Below are 20,650 nucleotides of genomic sequence, written 5' to 3' on the forward strand. Positions count from 1 at the left end.
GTTTTCGAATGGAGATTATGTTTTTTTTGTCATGGTCTTTGTTGGTTTGTTTTCCACATGACACTGGGCAGGTAGTCTAACTCTTTAGCTGTTTCTGCATATTTTGCACACATATTTAAAAATTATTTTAGGCCTGAAAATTTTGCTTAACCCCCAAAACATATATTTTCTGAAATCAGGCACTCAAGAGCCCTGGTACCCAACCTGCAGCCAGTCTTTGGTACACGTTGTGCGGCCCCCGGACCTCAGCAGTAGTGGGAACCAGAGGCGTAACTAGAACCTTCAGGACCCCAGTGCAAGGAATCGTGAAGAGCCCCCCTGGCCCCCGACCGGGGCCCTTCCCACTGATCCCGGGCCCTTTACTCCCATTGTGGGACCTTCCTGCCATCTTGGGGTTTACTATGCCTCAGCTATGAATGAATTAAAGAAAAAAGAAAAAAGTCAGCTCTATTCAATAAAACAAGGAAGGGGCTCCTTCCCCGCTCTCCATCCTGACAGATTCCCTGTAGCAGCCAGCGGGAGGTGGGTGGAGGAAACTCAGCAGTGCTGCAGGGGGTGAGGAGGAAGGACACAGGAGCCCGGGGGCAGGACAGGCATAGGGAGGCGGCGGGAGCTGCATGTGGAGGAGCCAATGCCCTCCATTTAATTCCTGCCACCGCTGAATATCTGCGGGAGGGAGAGGAGGGATCAGCGGCTACATGCCGCCGCTCTAGCCACCCTCCTGTCTAGGCATACAGGGGGGCAGCACAGGCCCCCTGGAGTAGGGGGCCGGGTCGCAATGGCGATCCTTGCGACCCCTGTATGTATGCCCCTGGTGGGAACATTAATTAAGGTAATAGCATTGATCACTACTAGCCTCATGTAACATGTCCCCAGTTTGGTATTGTTTTCTGCAACACATCCCCAGCCAAAAACCTTGCCTGTCCACACTCTCTGACCCTCATTTCCTCTATTAGGTCTGCAGTTTCTGACAGTCCTCTCAAGCAATTACACATCTTGAACATTATGTGCTGCCCTTTGGCATAGCTCCCAACTGTCCCTGATTTTGAGGGACCGTCCCTCATTTTGAACAAAGTCCCTCTTTCCTCCTCATTTGTCCCTCATTTTGGTCTGATCTATATAGTTGTACATAAAATGAACTTTTTATCTTTCAAAAAGTGCTTCCCGGTGCTAAACCTTTCATCCAATTTCTAAATTGCTACAAATGTACATTTCAATGCCAGTATTGTACTTGTGGGTTTTACTAATCATTTTTTTTGTATAATTCTCCTTCAAGGGGGCACGGCAAGGGGTGTGTCCTATGCCTACATACTTTTGCTAATAGGTGTCCCTCATTCCCATCTTAAAAAGTTGGGAGGTATGCCTTTGGTGATGTCAGCTCATAAGTTGACTATCACTGCCCAAGAGAAACAAATAGTGGTAGTTCCAATTCTTTATGTCAAACAATATTAGCACAAATTATAGGACACACAAATGCAAAATATTACACAATTCTTTTTTGGAGAATAATCAGTACCCTATATTTTCCATAGGTGACACTTTACCCCTTGACCCCTACAGGTCATCAGTTTATTCAGCATTCTCTTTGCTTTGTTTAGGATGTATTGCAGGTATAAGATATCCCAGGGAAACCAACAAGTGAACCAGAAAGACGTGATTAGCAGTCACTTCCGGTTCATGTGTATACATATATTCTGGAAGTGTCTGGTGCAGACATTAAATCTGGTGTGCAGCGTGGAGCAGCAGGAAGGTGACCGGGGTCCAGACTGGAGCAGAGGAACTAGCAGACGGCACACATGGTGTGCAACATGCAAACGCTACAGCAGAAGGTGAGTGAGGACTAGAGAGAGAGGACTGAGTGGCAAAGGATTAGCAGAGCTGGGGGCCCAGAGCAGGAGAAACTAGCAGATGTCAGATGTGGTGAGCAGCATGGAAGCAATATAGAGGGAGGTAACATGGACTGGAAATAGAGGAGGATTAGCAAACCAGGGATCAGCAGAGCTGGGGGTTACTACTTAGCAGGGGATTTGCAAAGCTTTGGGTACTACTGAGTGGGGCATCAGCAGAGCTGGGAGTACTACTGAGCAGAGGATCTGCTGAACGAGGGTACTAATAAGGCTGGGAATCTACTGAACAGGGGAACTACTGAGCCGGGGTTCTACTGGGCCCCTTTAAAACAAATAGAAACTCAACACACCCAGGGCATTTGCCAAACTTCATTAAAGCTTCAAAAAAGACTCACAGAAGCATCACTGAAGCCTCAAAAACACATAAAAAAAGCATGTTAAAATAATAGGCGCGTGTGTGTTAAAGACAAACCAAGTGTAAACAAGCCCAAAGCGTTCCTGATGAAGCTTTAACTCGTGCTTCATATCACTCAGGTGTGAGCGGGGCCTACAGGATGGAACAATATAGAATAGTGCTTACAGTACTCCACGGTCCATTGATCTTCTGCCCCGCAGGTTTGGGTAGTGACAACCAGTCCTCTGAATTCCGTGTTGTTAGCCCATCCCCTAAACACAACAAGCAATTCTCCAGCCTGGGGGAGTTTACCAATCAATAAATATTCTAGGTATGGACTCTAGGTTTAACTGATTCATTCCATCAATCAGGGTTGATGGATGTAGTTTTGAAAGCCAGTAGGATAACCTTGAATGGTTATCTGCAGCAAATAGAAGAGGGGGGGGGGGGGTGTATGGACAGCCAGTGAGGTGCAGCAATGCAGGAAGGGCAGATGAAAATTTAGGATGGTCCCAGAAGACTACCTCAATTTTGCACCACAATTCTTGACTCAAGTGCACCACCACTATGTGGCAAATTAAGGAATTGATATAAGCCCCCTTCACACATCAGGGAAATTCTAAGCTTCTCCCTATAAGCATATCATTTCTTTGCGCTTAAAAGCACAAATACAGCCCTCTTATATAATGCCGGGAAAGCGCGCTCGTTTATCTCTCCGAGTAACACAAACAGATGCTGGTATCACCTCGAGCTCAGAATAATCCTGAAGAGAAATGGCCAGGCTGCCTTTTTTTATACTAAACACATGGATAACAAAAGTGCGTGGTGGCTTCAGAATCAGCCAATCAGACACTTGTATTCATTCAAAAGAACCAATAACACACATGTATATATTCAAATAGAAATGCAGTAGTGACGTGTGCAAAGGGTCCTGTGCAAAACCATGTGGCAAGCACATGGTTCTAAACACGATCGTGTGCACATTCCTACTGCTACCAATGATGCGAGCCATACTCTATTATGGCCCAGTGGGGCATAATTTGGTATGGTTATACTATGGTTCCTATGTACGCTGATCTGCTAACTTAAGAGTTTAAATGTGATCGCCATGGAGAGGTCAGTCCCTTGGTGAGGCATAAACAAACAACCATTTGGCCACTGGGCCATAGTCAAATGACGTCCACACTTTGGGGGGGGGGGGGGGGGGATCTGAATGATGCTACAGGCATCATTCAGATATCATTCTTTTCAGCCGGCGATTCTGTGCACGATAAAAACGATCATAGCGGCACTTCCGCCGCTTGATCGTTCTTATAGGCGACGAGAGGGGACGCCCCCCTCCCGGCGCCATCCGAGCTCTCCCGTGCCATCGGGGGGCCTGGAGAATGAATCGGCGGCGCCGGATGAGGACGATAGAGATGTCTGGTGACCAGATGGTCACCAGTCATCTCTATGACCGTCAGAGGCCCGGGCGCGATGTTATGACGTCACGCCCAGGCCCTGCATTGTAAACAAAGCCGCGATCATGGCTGTCAGCATGAGATAGGAGAATTTTTTTTTTTCCGATCTTATGCTTTATAGCCTGGAGGAGAGATGTGGGGTCTTATTGACCCCGCATCTCTCCATAAAGAGGACCTGTCACGATAGATTCCTATTACAAGGGATGTTTACATTCCTTGTAATAGGAATAAAAGTGATAAAAAAAAATTGAATGTAAAAAAAGTGTAAAAATAAAATAAATAAATAAAAAATTTTTTTTCTTAAACGCCCCTGTCCCCAGTAGCTCGCGCTCAGAAGCGAACACACGTAAGCCCCGCCCACATATGTAAACGTCGTTCAAACCACACATGTGAGGTATCGCCGCATGCATTAGAGTGAGAGCAATAATTGTAGCGCTAGACCTCCTCTGTAACTCTAAACTGGTAACCTGTAAAAATTTTCAAAGCGTCGCCTATGGAGATTTTTAAGTACCGAAGTTTGGCGCCATCCCATGAGTGCGCACAATTTTAAAGCGTGACATGTTAGATATCTATTTACTCGGTGTAACTTCATCTTTCACATTAGGCAAAAACATTGGGCTAACTTTACTGTTTTGTTTTTTTTTTTAAGCACAAAACAATTACTGAAAAATTGCTGCGCAAATACCGTGCGAGATAAAAAGTTGCAATGACCGCCATTGTATTCTCTAGGGTTTTTGCTAAAAAAAAACATATATAATGTTTGGGGGTTCTATGTAATTTTCCCGCAAAAAAAATGTGGATATTTACATGTAGGAGAGAAATGTCAGAATTGGCCTGGTAAGCAAGTGGTTAAAGAGCAGACAGATCTGCCGTGTCCACGGGAAGGTTTCCACATTAAATGGTCTTCCACCAGCGTCTGTATGTGCGGATACCCTCACATGAGCGTATTACAGCAAAACAGACACTGGGGGGCATCTGACAACATACATTAATAAAAATTTCCACAACAACACAGCTCACAGCAAAAGAGCTGAGGCTGTCAATCAGCTGGAGGTCCCGCCCCTGTCACCAGTTTTCACTTGGTGTCAGGAAATTCTGTCAGTACAGCGGCAGACAAACATGAAACTTAGTGCTCCTAATTGAGACAAGTATACACTATAGAGCAGTATACACACAAAGCAGCACCCGCTCTAACTGTGAGAACCTCCGTTTATAGTAGTTGATTACTGGTACCTCTACACCGGGTGCTCAGGTTCAGACAACCTCCCACTTGTCACCAACACAAGATAAAGATATATAGAAAGAACCCGCACTCTGGAATTCATCCAATTTCTTTATTTAATTATCAACAAATACAAGGTAACTGCTAACATGTTTCGACGAAGAGCCTCGTTCAAAGCTAGTAACCTACATGAACAACACCAATATATATACAAAATTAATAAAACCACTGCCATTCATTAATCAGTATAATTAACTATAGATGAGAATCTCCGTTGTAAAGAGACTCTCTGGGAGTGGAAATCTTTTTTGCAGATTTATTAACACACTTGAACACTAACACAATGTACATGAAGAAGATATATACCACTCGCCGACCAGCCGCTGTACTTTTACTGCGGCAGGTCGACTCTACTATGCGAACCGAGGTAACTGTACGCTGGTCCGTGTATGTAAGATCGTGAGCACACAGGGCCGCTGCGAGAGTGTGCCCGCGGGTCCAGCGGACTTGATGTCGGCCGGCCGCCTGCGATCGTTATGCACAGAGGCAGGACGGGGATCTGCCTTTATAAACAAGGCAATTCCCCGTTCTGCCAGATGACATGACAGAGATCTACTGTTCTCAGTGATCAGGACCAGTGATCTCCGTCATGTCCCAGTGAGCCCATCCCCCTACAGTTAGAACACACCCAGGGAACAAAGTTAACCCCTTGATCACCCCTAGTGTTAACCCCTTCCCTGCCAGTGTTATTTATAAATTGATCAGTGCATTTTTATAGCACTGATCAATGTAATAATGTCACTGGTCCCCAAAAAGTGTAATCTGGGGTCAGATTTTTCTGCCGCAATGTTGCAGTCCCGCTAAAAATCGCAGATCGTCGCCATTACCAGTAAAGAAAATAAAATAAATAAAAGTCCATAAACCTATCCCGTAGTTTGTAGACTCGATAACTTTTGCGCAAACCAATCAATATATGCTTATTGCGATTTTTTTCACCAAAAATATATATTGGCCTAAATTTATGAAGAAATTTGTTTTTTTACATTTTCTTTTGGATAGGCATTATAGCAAAAAGTAAAACATTGTTGTTTTTTTCTTTTAAATTGGCGCTCTTTTTTAGTTTGTAGCGCAAAAAAAAAAAAACGCAGAGGTGAACAAATACCACCAAAAGAAAGCTCTATTTGTGGGAAAAAAAGGACATCAATTTTGTTTGGGTACAACGACACGATCGCGCAATTAGGGCTGCAACTAACGATTATTTTCATAATCGATTCGTTGGCCGATTATTGTTTTGATTAAAAATCTTATAAAAAAAAAAGTGTGGTGTATAATCTAGTTAATATGTAAAGTTTTAAAAAATGGCAATTTATTCTTAAATATCTCTATGCAGTGGTAAATAAATATAACCAACTATATGGTTAGGGAGCAAAATATCTAATCCACTCTGAGAATAACAGACAGAAGAGATATACTGTATATACTATTAGAGGAGAGATAAGAATGTTTGTTTGCTTTCCTAATCGTTCGTGGGGTCAAATCGACGTTCATTTTCAACCACAGTAATGGGAAAATTTGGAAATAATAAAAAAACTTCTTGGAAAGGAATTATCAGACAGTGTATGTGGTTTTCGATCAGAAATTACAATTATTTTAAAAACAGAATGTTGAAAAACAAGTGAAAATTTCAAACATTCTTTCATTCAGCGAATGTACAAAGATTTTTCGTCTGAATATTCTCATCTGAAAATTGATCCGTGTGGCCAGCATAAGGCTCGGTGCACACCTATGCAGTTTGCTTTTGATCTGTTTCTGCAGTGCTCTTTGCTGTGCGTTTTGATTTTTGCGCACGTGATTTTGCTGTGATTTGCGTTTTTGCATTTTTTTTGGCCAATTTGTTGTTGGGCAGATTAAAAAACACAAATTGCTGCAAAAACGCATTACATGCTTTTCTGCAGCTTCTCCATTGAAGTATGTTGAACCAAAAAAAACACTGTTTTGCGTTAAAAACAGTCACTGACGCTTTCCAAATACGCAGCGGCTGAAAAAGCATAGATGTGAACGTGTCCCATAGGAAACCATGTAAATGAACTGTAGTCCGTTTCTGGAAAAAGCACCAAAATACACATAGATGTGAACCAGGTGTAAGACGTTTAGTAACATAATGGGGTTAAAAAAACGAATATTAGCCCTTTATAGTACAAAAAAAGCAAATAATCACTACTGTAAGGGGTTCATTTTTTCTACTGTAGAACTGTGAAAGAACGAGTTACAGTAGCGATTAATTTGCTCTTTTTGTACTATAAAGGGCTCATTTTAGTTTTTTTTTTAACCACATTATGTTACTGGCCGATTAATCGATTATGAAAATAGTAATCGATTCATTTCATAATCGATTAGTTGTTTCAGCCTTACGCGCATTTGTCAGTTAAAGCAACGCAGTGCCGTATCACAAAAAAATGGCCTGGTCATGAAGGGGACAAATCTTTTCGGGGCTGAAGTGGTTAACAAATGTCATAATTTATTAAACATGAGTTCTGCGATTTAAAAATAACTGAATAAAAAACGTTCAACTATTTGTGGGTCAAAACTAAGATTTTAAACCAATATCTGATTTTATAGTGAGAGATATTGGAAAAAAAGAGACGTAGCAAATAGACATAGGTGGGAGAATTACATACTACAACCTGATGGATGTGATTTACTAACAGCTAGCGTAGAAATAAATCTACATCGTATCTATAATTCATACCAGCCGGCATTCTCGTTTTTAAGGTAAAAATCCACCAAACTTCTCTCTATAAAAAGCTTGTGGTGGGGTGTCGCCCCCCCCACCCCCGGTGGACTTTTCACTCTCTCTAAGCCAAAAAAAGGATAGGAGGACATATCGCCATCGTGTACATGTTTGGATACATTTGACAGTCCCTTGTCACTCTGATATGAATGTCCATGAAAATGTTCGCTCACCCGTGTCCTGAGAGATCTAATTGTGCAGTCCACATACTGCAGATTGCACAAAGTGCACTCTATTGCATATACCACATTGGAGAAACCACAATTTATGTAATCCCGCAGAAAAAAACTCCTTCCCTGTAGCGCAAGATTGTACTATCTTCAATTTTTTAGTATGTTTATTACAGAAACGACGAAACGTGTTAATGTCACAGGCGTATGATCTGTTGGCATTTAACCATGTCCTCTCCAAACCTTTACAGAAGTTTGGTGGGTGTTTACCTTAAAAACGAGAATGCCGGCTGATATGAATTATAGATACGATGTAGATTTATTTCTACGCTAACAGCGTCAGTAAATCACATCCATCAGGTTGTAGTATGTAATTCTCCCACCTATGTCTATTGAATACGTCTCTTTTTTCCAGCATCTCTGACTATAAAATCAGAAATTGCTTTGAAAAACGTAGTTTTGACCCACAAATAGTTGAACAGTTTTTATTCAGTAATATTTAAATCACAGAACTCACGTTGAATAAATGATGACATTTATTGATATCTTTTTCATGTAAATTGTGTTAGTGTTCAAGTGTGTTTTAAATCTGTGCAAAAAAAGATTTCCACTCCCAGAGAGTCTCTTTACAACGGTGATTCTCATTGATAGTTAATTATACTGATTAATGAATGGGAGTGGTTTTAGTCATTTTGTACATATATTGTTGTTGTTCATGTAGGTAACTATGCTGTGAACGAGGCTCTTCGCCGAAACATGTTAGAAGTTACCTTTTACTTGGTTATAAACGACTTAAGAAATTGGATGGATTCCAGAGTGCGGGTTCTTTCTATATATCCTTACACTATAGAGCAGGGGTCTCCAAACTGCGGCCCTTTGTCCGCCTTTATCCTGCCCTTGGTGTACTTTTCCTCTCACTGATACAAGACACTATTCTTTTCACCGACAACAATAATGGGGCATAATTCTTGGTGATGACATCAATAATGGGGCATTATTTCTCCCATTGGCACCAACATTGGGGTACTATTCTACAAACTGACACTAACAATGGGGATCTATTCCTTCCAACAATGGGATACTATACCTTTCACTGATACCAATGTTGGGGCACTATTCCTCCCACTGATACCAATGATGGGGCACTATTCCTCCCACTGATACCGATGATGGGGTACTATTCCTCCCACTGATACCAATGATGGGACACTATTCCTCCCATTGATACCAATGATGGGACACTATTCCTCCCATTGATACCAATGATGGGACACTATTCCTCCCACTGATGGGACACTATTCCTCCCACTGACACCAATGATGGGGCACTATTCACCTCACTGATACCAATGATGGGGCAATATTTCTCCCACTGATACCAATGATGGGGCACTATTCCCCTCACTGATACCAATGATGGGACACTATTCCTCCCACTGATGGGACACTATTCCTCCCACTGACACAAATGATGGGGCACTATTCCCCTAACTGATACCAATGATGGGGCAATATTTCTCCCACTGATACCAATGATGGGGCACTATTTCCCTCACTGATACCAATGATGGGGCACTATTCCTCCCACTGATACGAATGATGGGACACTATTTCTCCCACTGACACCAATGATGGGGAACTATTCCCCTCACTGATACCAATGATGGGGCAATATTTCTCCCACTGATACCAATGATGGGGGACTATTCCTCCCACTAATACCAATGATGAGGCACTATTCCCCTCACTGATACCAATGATGAGGCACTATTCTTCCCACTAATACCAGGTATGGGGCATTATTCCTCCCACTAGCATCAAAGATGGGGCACTATTCCTCCTCTTAATACCAAAGATGTATTGTTTACTTCTACTGACACAAGAACAATTTCCACTCCTACTGGCCACAGTCCAGCCCCCCTAAATCTGAAGGACAGTAAACTGGCCCCTTGTTTACAGAGTTTGGAGACCCCTGCTATAGAGGTATATGCTTTGTTCATATTTCATGTGTGAGGTTTACAACCACTTTAAGGCAAAGATTGGCAGGAGATGAGTCAGTCAGTGATGTCACGGGTGGACAATAGGACTCCACAGGCACACCATTCCTGTAGTTCCAGTGCAAGAGTGAGCTTGGGATGGTGACAATGCTACCACGGCATTTGCAGCCAGTGCTTAGCGTTGTTAACCAAACACAAGAAAAGCAGTGAAGGTACTAGCAGGATCACCAGAAATTTATTCTCCTTTTCAAACATACTGTAATGAATAAAATACAGAGAATTAACAGTAATGTGTTGTGCTTATTTCCATTTTGGGGTCAGGACAAAACAAATACTTTTTAAAAATGTTCTTTTTCTGTTTAGTCAGTATGAAATTGTGTACTAATATGTTATGTTTTTATATCCTGTCAGCATGTGGCACTCCTGGTTTCTTTTTAGAGGTCTTCCAAGGTGTGTATAGAGCTCAATAGCTGAACCTGAAATGCCTCCCTCTCGCTTATTTCTAAAACGACCATCACAAGACCTTAATCAGTTTTAATTTTTCTTTAAACAGATTGCATTTTCATTCTGCTTTTTCTACATGATAGTTTCAAACCAGTAAAACACAAGAGGAACTGATACTACATTCAGGCGAATAAAAAAGAGGTGAATGGTGTTCGTTTTTAACTTTTTTTTTTTTTTTCAAAAAGAACTACATTTGGTGTCTGGTGCCTGGTGTCCTTACTCCAGGCCACATTCTGATTCTGGTTCTCTGTGGGAACTGAAATGCGAGATAAGGGACAGTTTTTTTGAAAACCGTTTCCCACATTCAGAACATGAAAACGGTTGAATCCCAGTGTGGACCTGATGATGTTTAACCAAACCGGACTTGTTGGTAAAGCCCCTTCCGCATTCAGAGCAAGAGTAGGGGCGATCGCCCGTGTGGATTTTTTGATGAGTGGCAAGGTTGGACCTTCCCGTAAAAGATTTCCCGCACTCTAAACATGAATATGGCTTCTCGCCGGTGTGGATTCTCTGATGCGTGATGAGAAGAGCCCTCGAGGAAAAGCTTTTCCCACACTCTGAACATGAATAAGGCCTTTCTCCCGTGTGAGACCTCTGATGTAAAATAAGATGTCCAATCTGTGTAAAACACTTCCCACACTCGGAGCAGGAAAATGGCTTCTCCTCCCTGTGAATTCGTTCATGGGCGTCAAGAACCGACTTCTGCCTGAAACATTTTCCGCAATCTGAACAGGAAAAAGGACGCTCGCCCGTGTGAACTCTTTCGTGAATGATGAGATATCGTCTCTGAGAGAAACATTTTCCACATTCTGAGCATGAATATGACTCCTCTCCCGTGTGAAATTTCTCATGGGTGATGAGAGAAGATTTTTGGGCAAAATATTTTCCACACTCGGAGCAGGAATACGGCTTCTCTCCTGAGTGAGTCCTCTGATGCCTGGAAAGGGCTGACTTCTGTATGAAACCTTTTCCACATTCTGAGCAAGAAAAAGGCCGATCGCTGCTGTGGCTCTTTTGATGTCTCCGAAGGATAAATTTATGAGCGAAGCACTTCCCACAGTCAGGACATGGATACGGCTTCTCTACGCTGTGACTCCTCTGGTGTGAAATTAGTTCTGCTCTTTGGGTAAAACGTTTCCCACACTCAGAACACGGGTATGTGTCCTCCCAGCTACCAGGAGGGTTAACAGGAAACCCCGTGCCATGTGCAGAGGGATCTGGAGATAGACCAGAACAGTTAGGTGCTGAATTGAGATTTAAGATAACAGTGTTTTCTCCTAAAGAATTAGTTGTAAGGTGGTACCTCCTATATCGTCCATCTAGGGAGAAAAAAATTAATTATATAACATTTTGGTAAAGATTTTTAAAGAGAAAGGTAAAGATCAGAAAGAGATCAACTGTAGGTCAAATTGACCCATCAATGAATTATAAATCATCTCAGAAGCATCTCAAACTGATGCCATCTACAAGTCCAAAGCCCTTCAACATAGTCTTAAAGCGGAATTAAAATCTAACACCAACTAGTCTTAGATCTGCTCCTTACCCCTTCCTCTTACCTATTCTGCCTACCCTGTGTAAAACATATCTGTATTCTCACCTTTTTTTAGTCTGCTTCAGCCTGGTTATGAGATCCTGCAGCTCCGGCTCGCCTGTGTCAGTGAGCGGCTGCTGCAGGGGAGTGGAGGGAGCGCTGACAACGGCTTGGCCATGTAAGCCTATGTGTCATGGTCAGGTGTCAAGCTCAGGGGACCAGTAGCTATACCAGTCAACAGGCTCCCACCGACCAGCAGGATAGGTATACGAGCATGTCACCACGTCCAAGCTGCAGGGTCTAAGCACTAACCGGTATTCACCAGAGCTCTTGATGGTGGGTTTTGCTGCATATTAGTACCAGATTGTGGTCCTCAGGAGGGTAAGGAGCAAGATATTGGCTGGAGAGAGCATAATAATCTGGCAAGCAGGAAGTGCAAAGGCATGGCTTACATAGGAAGTTCATGGGAGGAGGAAAGGCTTCAAGATTTGAAGAGAAACAAGACACAAGGTAGGGTTGTCTAAGGAATCAGACAGGAAGCTGTCCAGCATCTAAGGTGGCTAAGCAAGAAGAGATACTGTCAGACACATCAGAGGTTGCAGGTTCAGATCTGGATCTTGACACTATGGGAAACGTCATAGCTCGTGGAATTCCTAGCCATCGTCTAGCACTCCATGACACAGTGACTGAAAAAGGTAAGTATACCGTTCTTTTTTTTTACACAGGGTGGACATGAAAGGTACGAGGAGAGAAGAGTTAATGTTAGGTTTTAATTCCATTTTAAGTTACAGTTTGAGTCTAATTCTACCAAACACTTCCTATTGAAAGAGGAGGGATGAGAAAAAGAGATTGATGTAGTCACTAAACAAGTAGAATCTGGGACTTTTTTCCAGATTTAGTATTTATTACTCACCAGAGTCAATCTCCTGAGGAATTTCCTCCTTATACGGCTCATCACTCTCTGCACATGATTCTTCTTCTTCATCTTTCACTTCAACTTTAATAACATTTTGATCCTAAATAATCCAAAAAAGTACAAATAGTAAAGTAAAAAAAAAAGAAAAACGATAAAACTAAGGCTTAAAATGAACGAAGTGGTCCTGTAATGCTGCTGACCACCCAGAAATTGATGTGATCTCATAAATAGGGAGGTTCCTGGCAATCCATACCCGAACAGCCTAGTATGTTGCAAAAATTTGAAACTTGCCTGAATTTCTGCACAAAATTCATAGTCTAGATCCTGCAGAAGGAATTCATTAAACTGAACTCTGGGGAAACAACTACGTATACGTGAGTTGTTTTACCGTATTTGGTTTCCATTAGCGTGAAACACTTAGTTGCAGAACCACTCTGGAGATCTTTACAGTATAGCACGGCCAGATGCTGCACAGCACCTGCTCATAAACAGCCTCTGGGAGAAGTGATGTAAGTATCCCAGGAGGCTGCAGGACCTGGTTCATGTAATTCCTAGAAAGAGCTAAAAAAAATTATATAAATGGAAACAAATTCCTGAAATTCTGCATAGGGAAGGGGGAGTGGTAAAGTGGAACTAACACTCTTTTGGGAGCCACACAGTGGATCTAACGCTGCCATCTTGGTCCTCCTTAGCTGGCTGCGTCTTCCTGGGTGTCGGCAGTCAACTCTGATGATGCATCTGACCTGTCCCCTGGCTGCTCTGTGTGCTGATCCTGCAGCCTCCTGGGAGATGTTATGTAAGTATCCCAGGAAGCTGCAGAACCCGGTTCATAAAAGAAATATAGGAACCAACAGGTTCCAAACCCACGCAAATCAATAACCAAAAAACAAATAAACTACAATAAAGAGCTGCGTATTGTAAAGTGTAAAAAAACACCTATAACGTGAAAAGAAACAAAGGAACCACACTCTTATATCATAAATTACATATCACCATAGTGAATAAACAAATAAATAAATACATCTTGATTTAAATTATTAAAGATACATAAAAATTGTGAAGTCCAGTATAGATCCCACACATGAAAAACGTCCTCAGTGAGTATAGAAAAGGTTCCTCTCCAACACCATGCAGACACACTATGCACTCACCAGACTAAATTGAACTCTATTACAGGGAGTCAAATTACGCATATGGGAAAATCCAAGATATCGTACATAAGGTCACAAGAATGACTTCAAACCGCTGCATAATAATTAGGGATGGCTGTGGATTCAATCGGATTGCTCATGCTGGTTTTGAACTACATAAAAGCGGTTGGACGTATCCGAGCACATAACCCCTGATGACGTCAGACGTAGGCTGACGAAACGGCATTGGGTGGTGTTTGAGATACGCCATTTCCGGTCAGCTGGAACGCAGGTGGAGACCAAACTGTCAATTCCTATACAATACACGCTGATCCCTGTCTTCTTTGATGTAAGTGCAATACAACCTTCTTTTTTAAATAAATGAACTGAAATACTGCACCATGAGTGTGTTCTGTCCTCTCCCTCTCTATATGGCAACACTGGAGCTTTGAATACACTATCTATCTATCTATCTATCTATCTATCTATCTATCTATCTATTGAATGGATGTCAGCAGCGGTTAGAATTACTTCCTGTGACCTCATGTATACATCTTTGACTTTCCCATATGTGTGATTTGACTCCCTGTAATAGGGGTCAATTGAGTCTGGTGAGTGTGTGTTGTGTCTGCATGTTGGTGGAGAGGAACCTTTCCTATACCCACTGAGGAGGTTATTCACGTGTGGGATCTATACATGGACTTCACAATTTTTATGTATCTTTTATGATTTAAATGAAGATGTATTTATTTGTTTATTCATTATGGTGATATGTAATTTATGATAGAAGAGTGCGATTCCTTTGTTTCTTTTCACAGAACCTGGTTTATGTCATTCTGGCCTGTGCTGGAATGGCGGCAGGGAGCAGAGCTAAAAATGTTCAAAAAATTATAAAGATAGGAAAAAAAAATTCCTGAAATTCTGCTTTTGGGTTAAGCTCCACTTTAAGAAATGCAAATTATATGATGAACAAATCAGTCAGCAGCCACACTGTAGAGAGTCATCTGTCCAAATACATTACTAACCTCAATCCCTTGTCCCTCAGTTCCATCTTCTTGATCATCCGATGGTATCTCCTGATGTTCCTCTGTGGGGTCCCAGGAATACAGGGGACTGGGACATCCCTGTGGGATATTTCTGTTACTAGATCCACCTGCATAAAGTACAGAGGTGCAATATTTAAATACATACAAGCACAAGAATTAACAGACAGCTACATCTAGCACTTGAAAAAGATTTGCAATAGAATAAGCCAGGTAGTATACTGCTATCCATTTGGAAGACATGGCTTCAACAGTAATGTAAGGACCTGCACTGAAAGCCAGCCTATTAATAACCTGTTTACTAACTATAACAGGGGTTCTCCACCAGGTTTCCATGGAACCCTAGCGTTCCTCCAGAGGTTGTTAGGGGTTTTTTGACCAAAGAGCAATGTCTGTCTCTCAGATAAGTTCTCACTGACACCATTGATGTTTTCAGCTATCTGTAAGGCGGGAATTCTTCCCCATGACCATAAGTGTAAGGAGCATTTTTCCCACTGACCATCGCACTAATGTATCATGAGTTGTAGACATAGTAACTTTCAGAAGGGGTTCCCTGAGACTGGAAGGTTATTTCAAGGGTTCCTCTGTGTTAACAAAAAAAAAAAAGTTGAGAAAGGCTGAACTAGAACAACAAGATGCTGCTACCCTGCCACCACTCAAGCTATGGTCCATCCAAAGCACAAGAAAAATATTCAGGATCAAAAGTGTTAACCAAGATGGTTATCTGTCTACACCTGGCTCTTTTCTGTCAAACCCGGGTCCTAGTAGCTTTGAGGATGTGGAAGACACTCAGAAAAATCGGTCTGGGAAGTAAAGTTGAAAATGTGACCATCCAACATGAGGAAACTAAACCAGATATCTCCATGCTCCAAGACACCAAGACACACAGAAATGAGGGAGAGGGTTACTGAGGTTAAATGTGCCATGAGGAAATCAGGGTTTTGCCAAGCCCTCTCTGCATCAGTACTGGTGACTGAAACATTTTATTACATTGGAACCACTATTGGAACCAAAGAAATGAATTGGTCACATGATATATGATTAAATATACATCTTGGTTATCATTGAGGGCCAAAAGATTATAGGCCTACCATCTAGATAAAAGAGCTTTGGATTGGAGTTATACATCAAGACAAACGCTCCACTCCATTCTGTGCAAACTGAATCTTTCCAAATGTTTTATCATTACTTGGTCACTTTAAGGCTGAGCTGTAATACAAGCTTGAAGAAAAAGTCCTTCCTAAAGTTTCACCCAATTCTCCTACTCCTGGGGACTGGATTCAGAAAATGGATAAATATATAATGTATGGGAAATATATCTATACTCATAGTTACATAGTTACATAGTTACATAGTAGGTGAGGTTGAAAAAAGACACAAGTCCATCAAGTCCAACCTATGTGTGTGATTATGTGTCAGTATTACATTACATATCCCTGTATATTGCGGTCATTAAGGTGATTATCTAATAGTTTCTTGAAGCTATCAATGCTCCCCGCTGAGACCACCGCCTGTGGAAGGGAATTCCACATCCTTGCCGCTCTTACAGTAAAGAACCCTCTACGTAGTTTAAGGTTAAACCTCTTTTCTTCTAATTGTAATGAGTGGCCACGAGTCTTATTAAACTCTCTTCTGCGAAAAAGTTTTATCCCTATTGTGGGGTCACCAGTACAGTATTTGTAAATTGAAATCATATCCCCTCTCAAGCGTCTCTTCTCCAGAGAGAATAAGTTCAGTGCTCGCAACCTTTCCTCATAACTAAGATCCTCCAGACCCTTTATTAGCTTTGTTGCCCTTCTTTGTACTCGCTCCATTTCCAGTACGTCCCTCCTGAGGACTGGTGCCCAGAACTGGACAGCATACTCCAGGTGCGGGCGGACCAGAGTCTTGTAGAGCGGGAGAATTATCGTTTTATCTCTGCAGTTGATCCCCTTTTAATGCATGCCAATATTCTGTTTGCTTTATTAGCAGCAGCTTGGCATTGCATGCCATTGCTGAGCCTATCATCTACTAGGACCCCCAGGTCCTTTTCCATCCTAGATTCCCCCAGAGGTTCTCCCCCCAGTGTATAGATTGCATTCATATTTTTGCCACCCAAATGCATTATTTTACATTTTTCTACATTGAACCTCATTTGCCATGTAGTCGCCCACCCCATTAATTTGTTCAGGTCTTTTTGCAAGATTTCCACATCCTGCGGAGAAGTTATTGCCCTGCTTAGCTTAGTATCGTCTGCAAATACAGAGATTGAACTGTTTATCCCATCCTCCAGGTCGTTTATGAACAAATTAAATAGGATTGGTCCCAGCACAGAACCCTGGGGAACCCCACTACCCACCCCTGACCATTCTGAGTACTCCCCATTTATCACCACCCTCTGAACTCGCCCTTGTAGCCAGTTTTCAATCCATGTACTCACCCTATGGTCCATGCCAACGCACCTTATTTTGTACAGTAAACGTTTATGGGGAACTGTGTCAAATGCTTTTGCAAAATCCAGATACACCACGTCTACGGGCTTTCCTTTATCTAGATGGCAACTCACCTCCTCATAGAAGGTTAATAGATTGGTTTGGCAAGAACGATTCTTCATGAATCCATGCTGATTACTGCTAATGATATCATTCTTATTACTAAAATCTTGTATATAGTCCCTTATCATCCCCTCCAAGATTTTACATACTATTGATGTTAGGCTAACTGGTCTGTAATTCCCAGGGATGTTTTTTGGGCCCTTTTTAAATATTGGTGCTACATTGGCTTTTCTCCAATCAGCTGGTACCATTCCAGTCAATAGACTGTCTGTAAAAATTAGGAACAACGGTCTGGCAATCACCTGACTGAGTTCCCTAAGTACCCTCGGATGCAAGCCATCTGGTGCCGGTGATTTATTAATGTTAAGTTTCTCAAGTCTAATTTTAATTCCGTCCTCTGTTAACCATGTAGGTGCTTCTTGTGTTGTGTCATGAGGATAAACACTGCAGTTTTGGTTACTGAAGCCCCCCGATTCACTCGTGAAGACTGAGGAGAAGAATAAATTCAATACCTTTGCCATCTCCCCATCCTTTGTAACCAGATGTCCTTCCTCATTCTTTATGGGGTGAATATGGTCTGTCCTCCCTTTTTTACTGTTTACATACTTAAAGAATTTCTTGGGATTTTTTTTGCTCTCCTCCGCTATGTGTTTACTCAACGCAACACCTCTCAAAAGTTTGAAAAAAAAATGGATCAATGTATCATGCTCTAATTCTAATTTATATTAAAGATTGGGTATGTTTTTGGTAGACTATGATGGCCAGTCACAGAGAGTTCTCTGCTCTGGGGTACTGCTACCAAATGGTAATGAATCAAGTGTGCTGATGCTGTTAATTTTTGTTTGAACTTTTTTTCTTTCCTATGTCTTTTATGGTTTTATTTTATGTTTTATAAAAAAAAAAAAAATAATGTTATTGTTTCAATTTCTTAGACGGATTACAACACCAGAGGCAAATCCATAAACATTCCAGTAGAGACTCATACATGGATGGGCTTTAGGAACAGCAGCAAAAACAATCCCATTGAGGCTTCCAAGTCCCCAAGGATAATGACTCAGTCTTCGATCACTGGCAAAAAGTTGTAAGTTTTAACACAAATGGATTGGTGATTTAAGGAAATACTGGATCAAAACAAGAGGGCTATAAAAGTGACACCGGTTTCTCAAAGCTGCAGTTTGAGAAGCTCTGGCAGGTTGATTGTGAAAGGAGAAAGGATGTGTTCTGTGCTTCCTCCGAATTTGGTAGTTCTGGATTGGCGCTGGGAGCTTGAAGGTTCCACATAGTGGGTGGAACCTTCAATCTGGTGACCAGGCTTTGCTAATTGCCCGCAGCCTGTGTGATTGCATAGGTGTTCACATAGGAGAGTTACTGCAGGTGGAGTTGAAGGTGCAGTTGCTGCAGCAAGGAGGGAGGTGTGCCCCTGTCTGGAGACCAAGGAAATATCCTTGAGACAGCACTCCATGTGGGAGAGGTTCCAGGCCATTGGACCAAGAGTGTTGGGCCAGCGGAGAGAGTCTGGGAGACTAGAGCTGAGGCAACAGGGAGAGAGTCCAGGGATACCAGAGGAATCTGTGTGTCTAGAAGAAGTGAGAGTGCCCTATCAGAGGAACCTCTACCTAGGGGCTTAGGTACTGCAGTTAAAGCTGAGTGAGCTTAAGAGCCAGGCAGCTGGGCATTTTTAGTTTTCTGTGAAGCCGAAACCCACTGCATGGGAAACCCTAAGTTGTAAAGACTTTGCTTTTTTGCTTCCTTTTAATAAAAGTGGGCTTCCAGACCCATAAAGGAGTTGTAAAGGCAGAAGGTTTTTTATCTTAATGCATTCTAATACTTACCTGAGCCCCATCTCTGTCCAGCGATGCCCACGAGTCCCTTGGCTATCCGGGACTTGGCTCGGGTGCCCCCATAGCAAGCTGCTTGCTGTTGGAGCACTCGATAGGAGGGAGGGGCCAGTAGCAGTGAAGAGAAATCCGAGAAGAGGAGGATCCAGGCTGCTCTGTGCAAAACCACTACAACAGGGCAGGTAAGTAAGTATAACATGTTTGCTATTTAAAAAAAAAAAGTCCCTGTCTGTGGTGAAGTCACTGTACAAAAAATATCTACCTCTATCTACCACAAGAGCTAATGCCCCCAGATCACACCATGGCTGGCCATACATTATACATGTTCTTATTCAATTTCCTTTAGATTTATCTTCAACTATGTAGTGTCAGGGCCTGCCTGATTGCATACAAATTAAAAGTGTTTAGGTTTGACCTCATAATATATGGTTTAGGTAAAACTAAAGGAAAATTGTACAATAAAAATTATAGAATGTATGGCCAGCCTATGTGTAAAACCTATAATAAAGCTTGGGTGTACTGAACCTTGGAGACTTTTTTTTTATTGTACAACTGTCTCTATCAATGTTGGCAAAAGACTGCCCTCTTTCTAGCCTGCTGTCATTTAATAGTATTACATGTAATAATATTAAGCATCACATATATCTAATGTATACCTTGAAAAATCCCAAACTTCAATATACAGCATTATTTTGCTACACCTGGCAACAGGACAAATGTACAGAACCATACTGTATAGACCAGGGGTCTCCAAACTTTCTAAACAAAGGGCCAGTTTACTGTCATTCAGACTTTAAGGGGCCGGACTGTGGCCATCGGGAGTAGAAAATGTCCTGGCATCAGTTGGAGTAAACAATGCCTCATCTTTGGTGTCAGTGAGAGGAATTGCGCCCCATCATTGGGTCCCATTGTTGGTATCATTGGTAGGAATTGTGCCCCATCGTTGGTTTCATTGGTAGGAATTGCGTCCCATTGTTGGTGTCATTGGGACCCATTCTTGGTGTCATTGGGAGGAATTGTGCCCCATCACTGATGTAATTGGAAAGAATTGTGCCCCATTATTGGTGTCATTGTGCCCCATTGTTGGCATCATTGGGAGGAACTGTGCCCCTTTGTTGGTATCTTTGGTAGGAATTATGCCCCATCGTTTGTGTCATTGGGAAGAATTGTGCCCCATTGTTGGTCCAAGGGCCAGATAAAAGCAAGCAAAGGGCTGCATCTGGCCCCCGGGCTGCAGTTTGGTGACCACTGGAATAGACTAATAAAAATGTAA

At 42.1% G+C, this 20,650-nt stretch overlaps 1 protein-coding gene across 1 annotated transcript in view; it reads right to left on the reverse strand.

Annotated features, from left to right (window-relative positions):
- Positions 1–8,380: 8,380 nt before the first annotated feature.
- The window catches only part of LOC141106746 (uncharacterized), a 92,717-nt gene continuing 80,447 nt past the window's right edge, over positions 8,381–20,650 (reverse strand). The window contains 3 exon segments of the mRNA XM_073597674.1: positions 8,381–11,704; positions 12,830–12,932; positions 14,988–15,115. Of these exon segments, the coding sequence (XP_073453775.1) occupies positions 10,602–11,704; positions 12,830–12,932; positions 14,988–15,115 (1,334 nt within the window). The 3' untranslated portion in view covers positions 8,381–10,601.

Source organism: Aquarana catesbeiana, linkage group LG08, assembly GCF_042186555.1.
Source record: "Aquarana catesbeiana isolate 2022-GZ linkage group LG08, ASM4218655v1, whole genome shotgun sequence".
Classification (NCBI taxonomy): domain Eukaryota; kingdom Metazoa; phylum Chordata; class Amphibia; order Anura; family Ranidae; genus Aquarana; species Aquarana catesbeiana.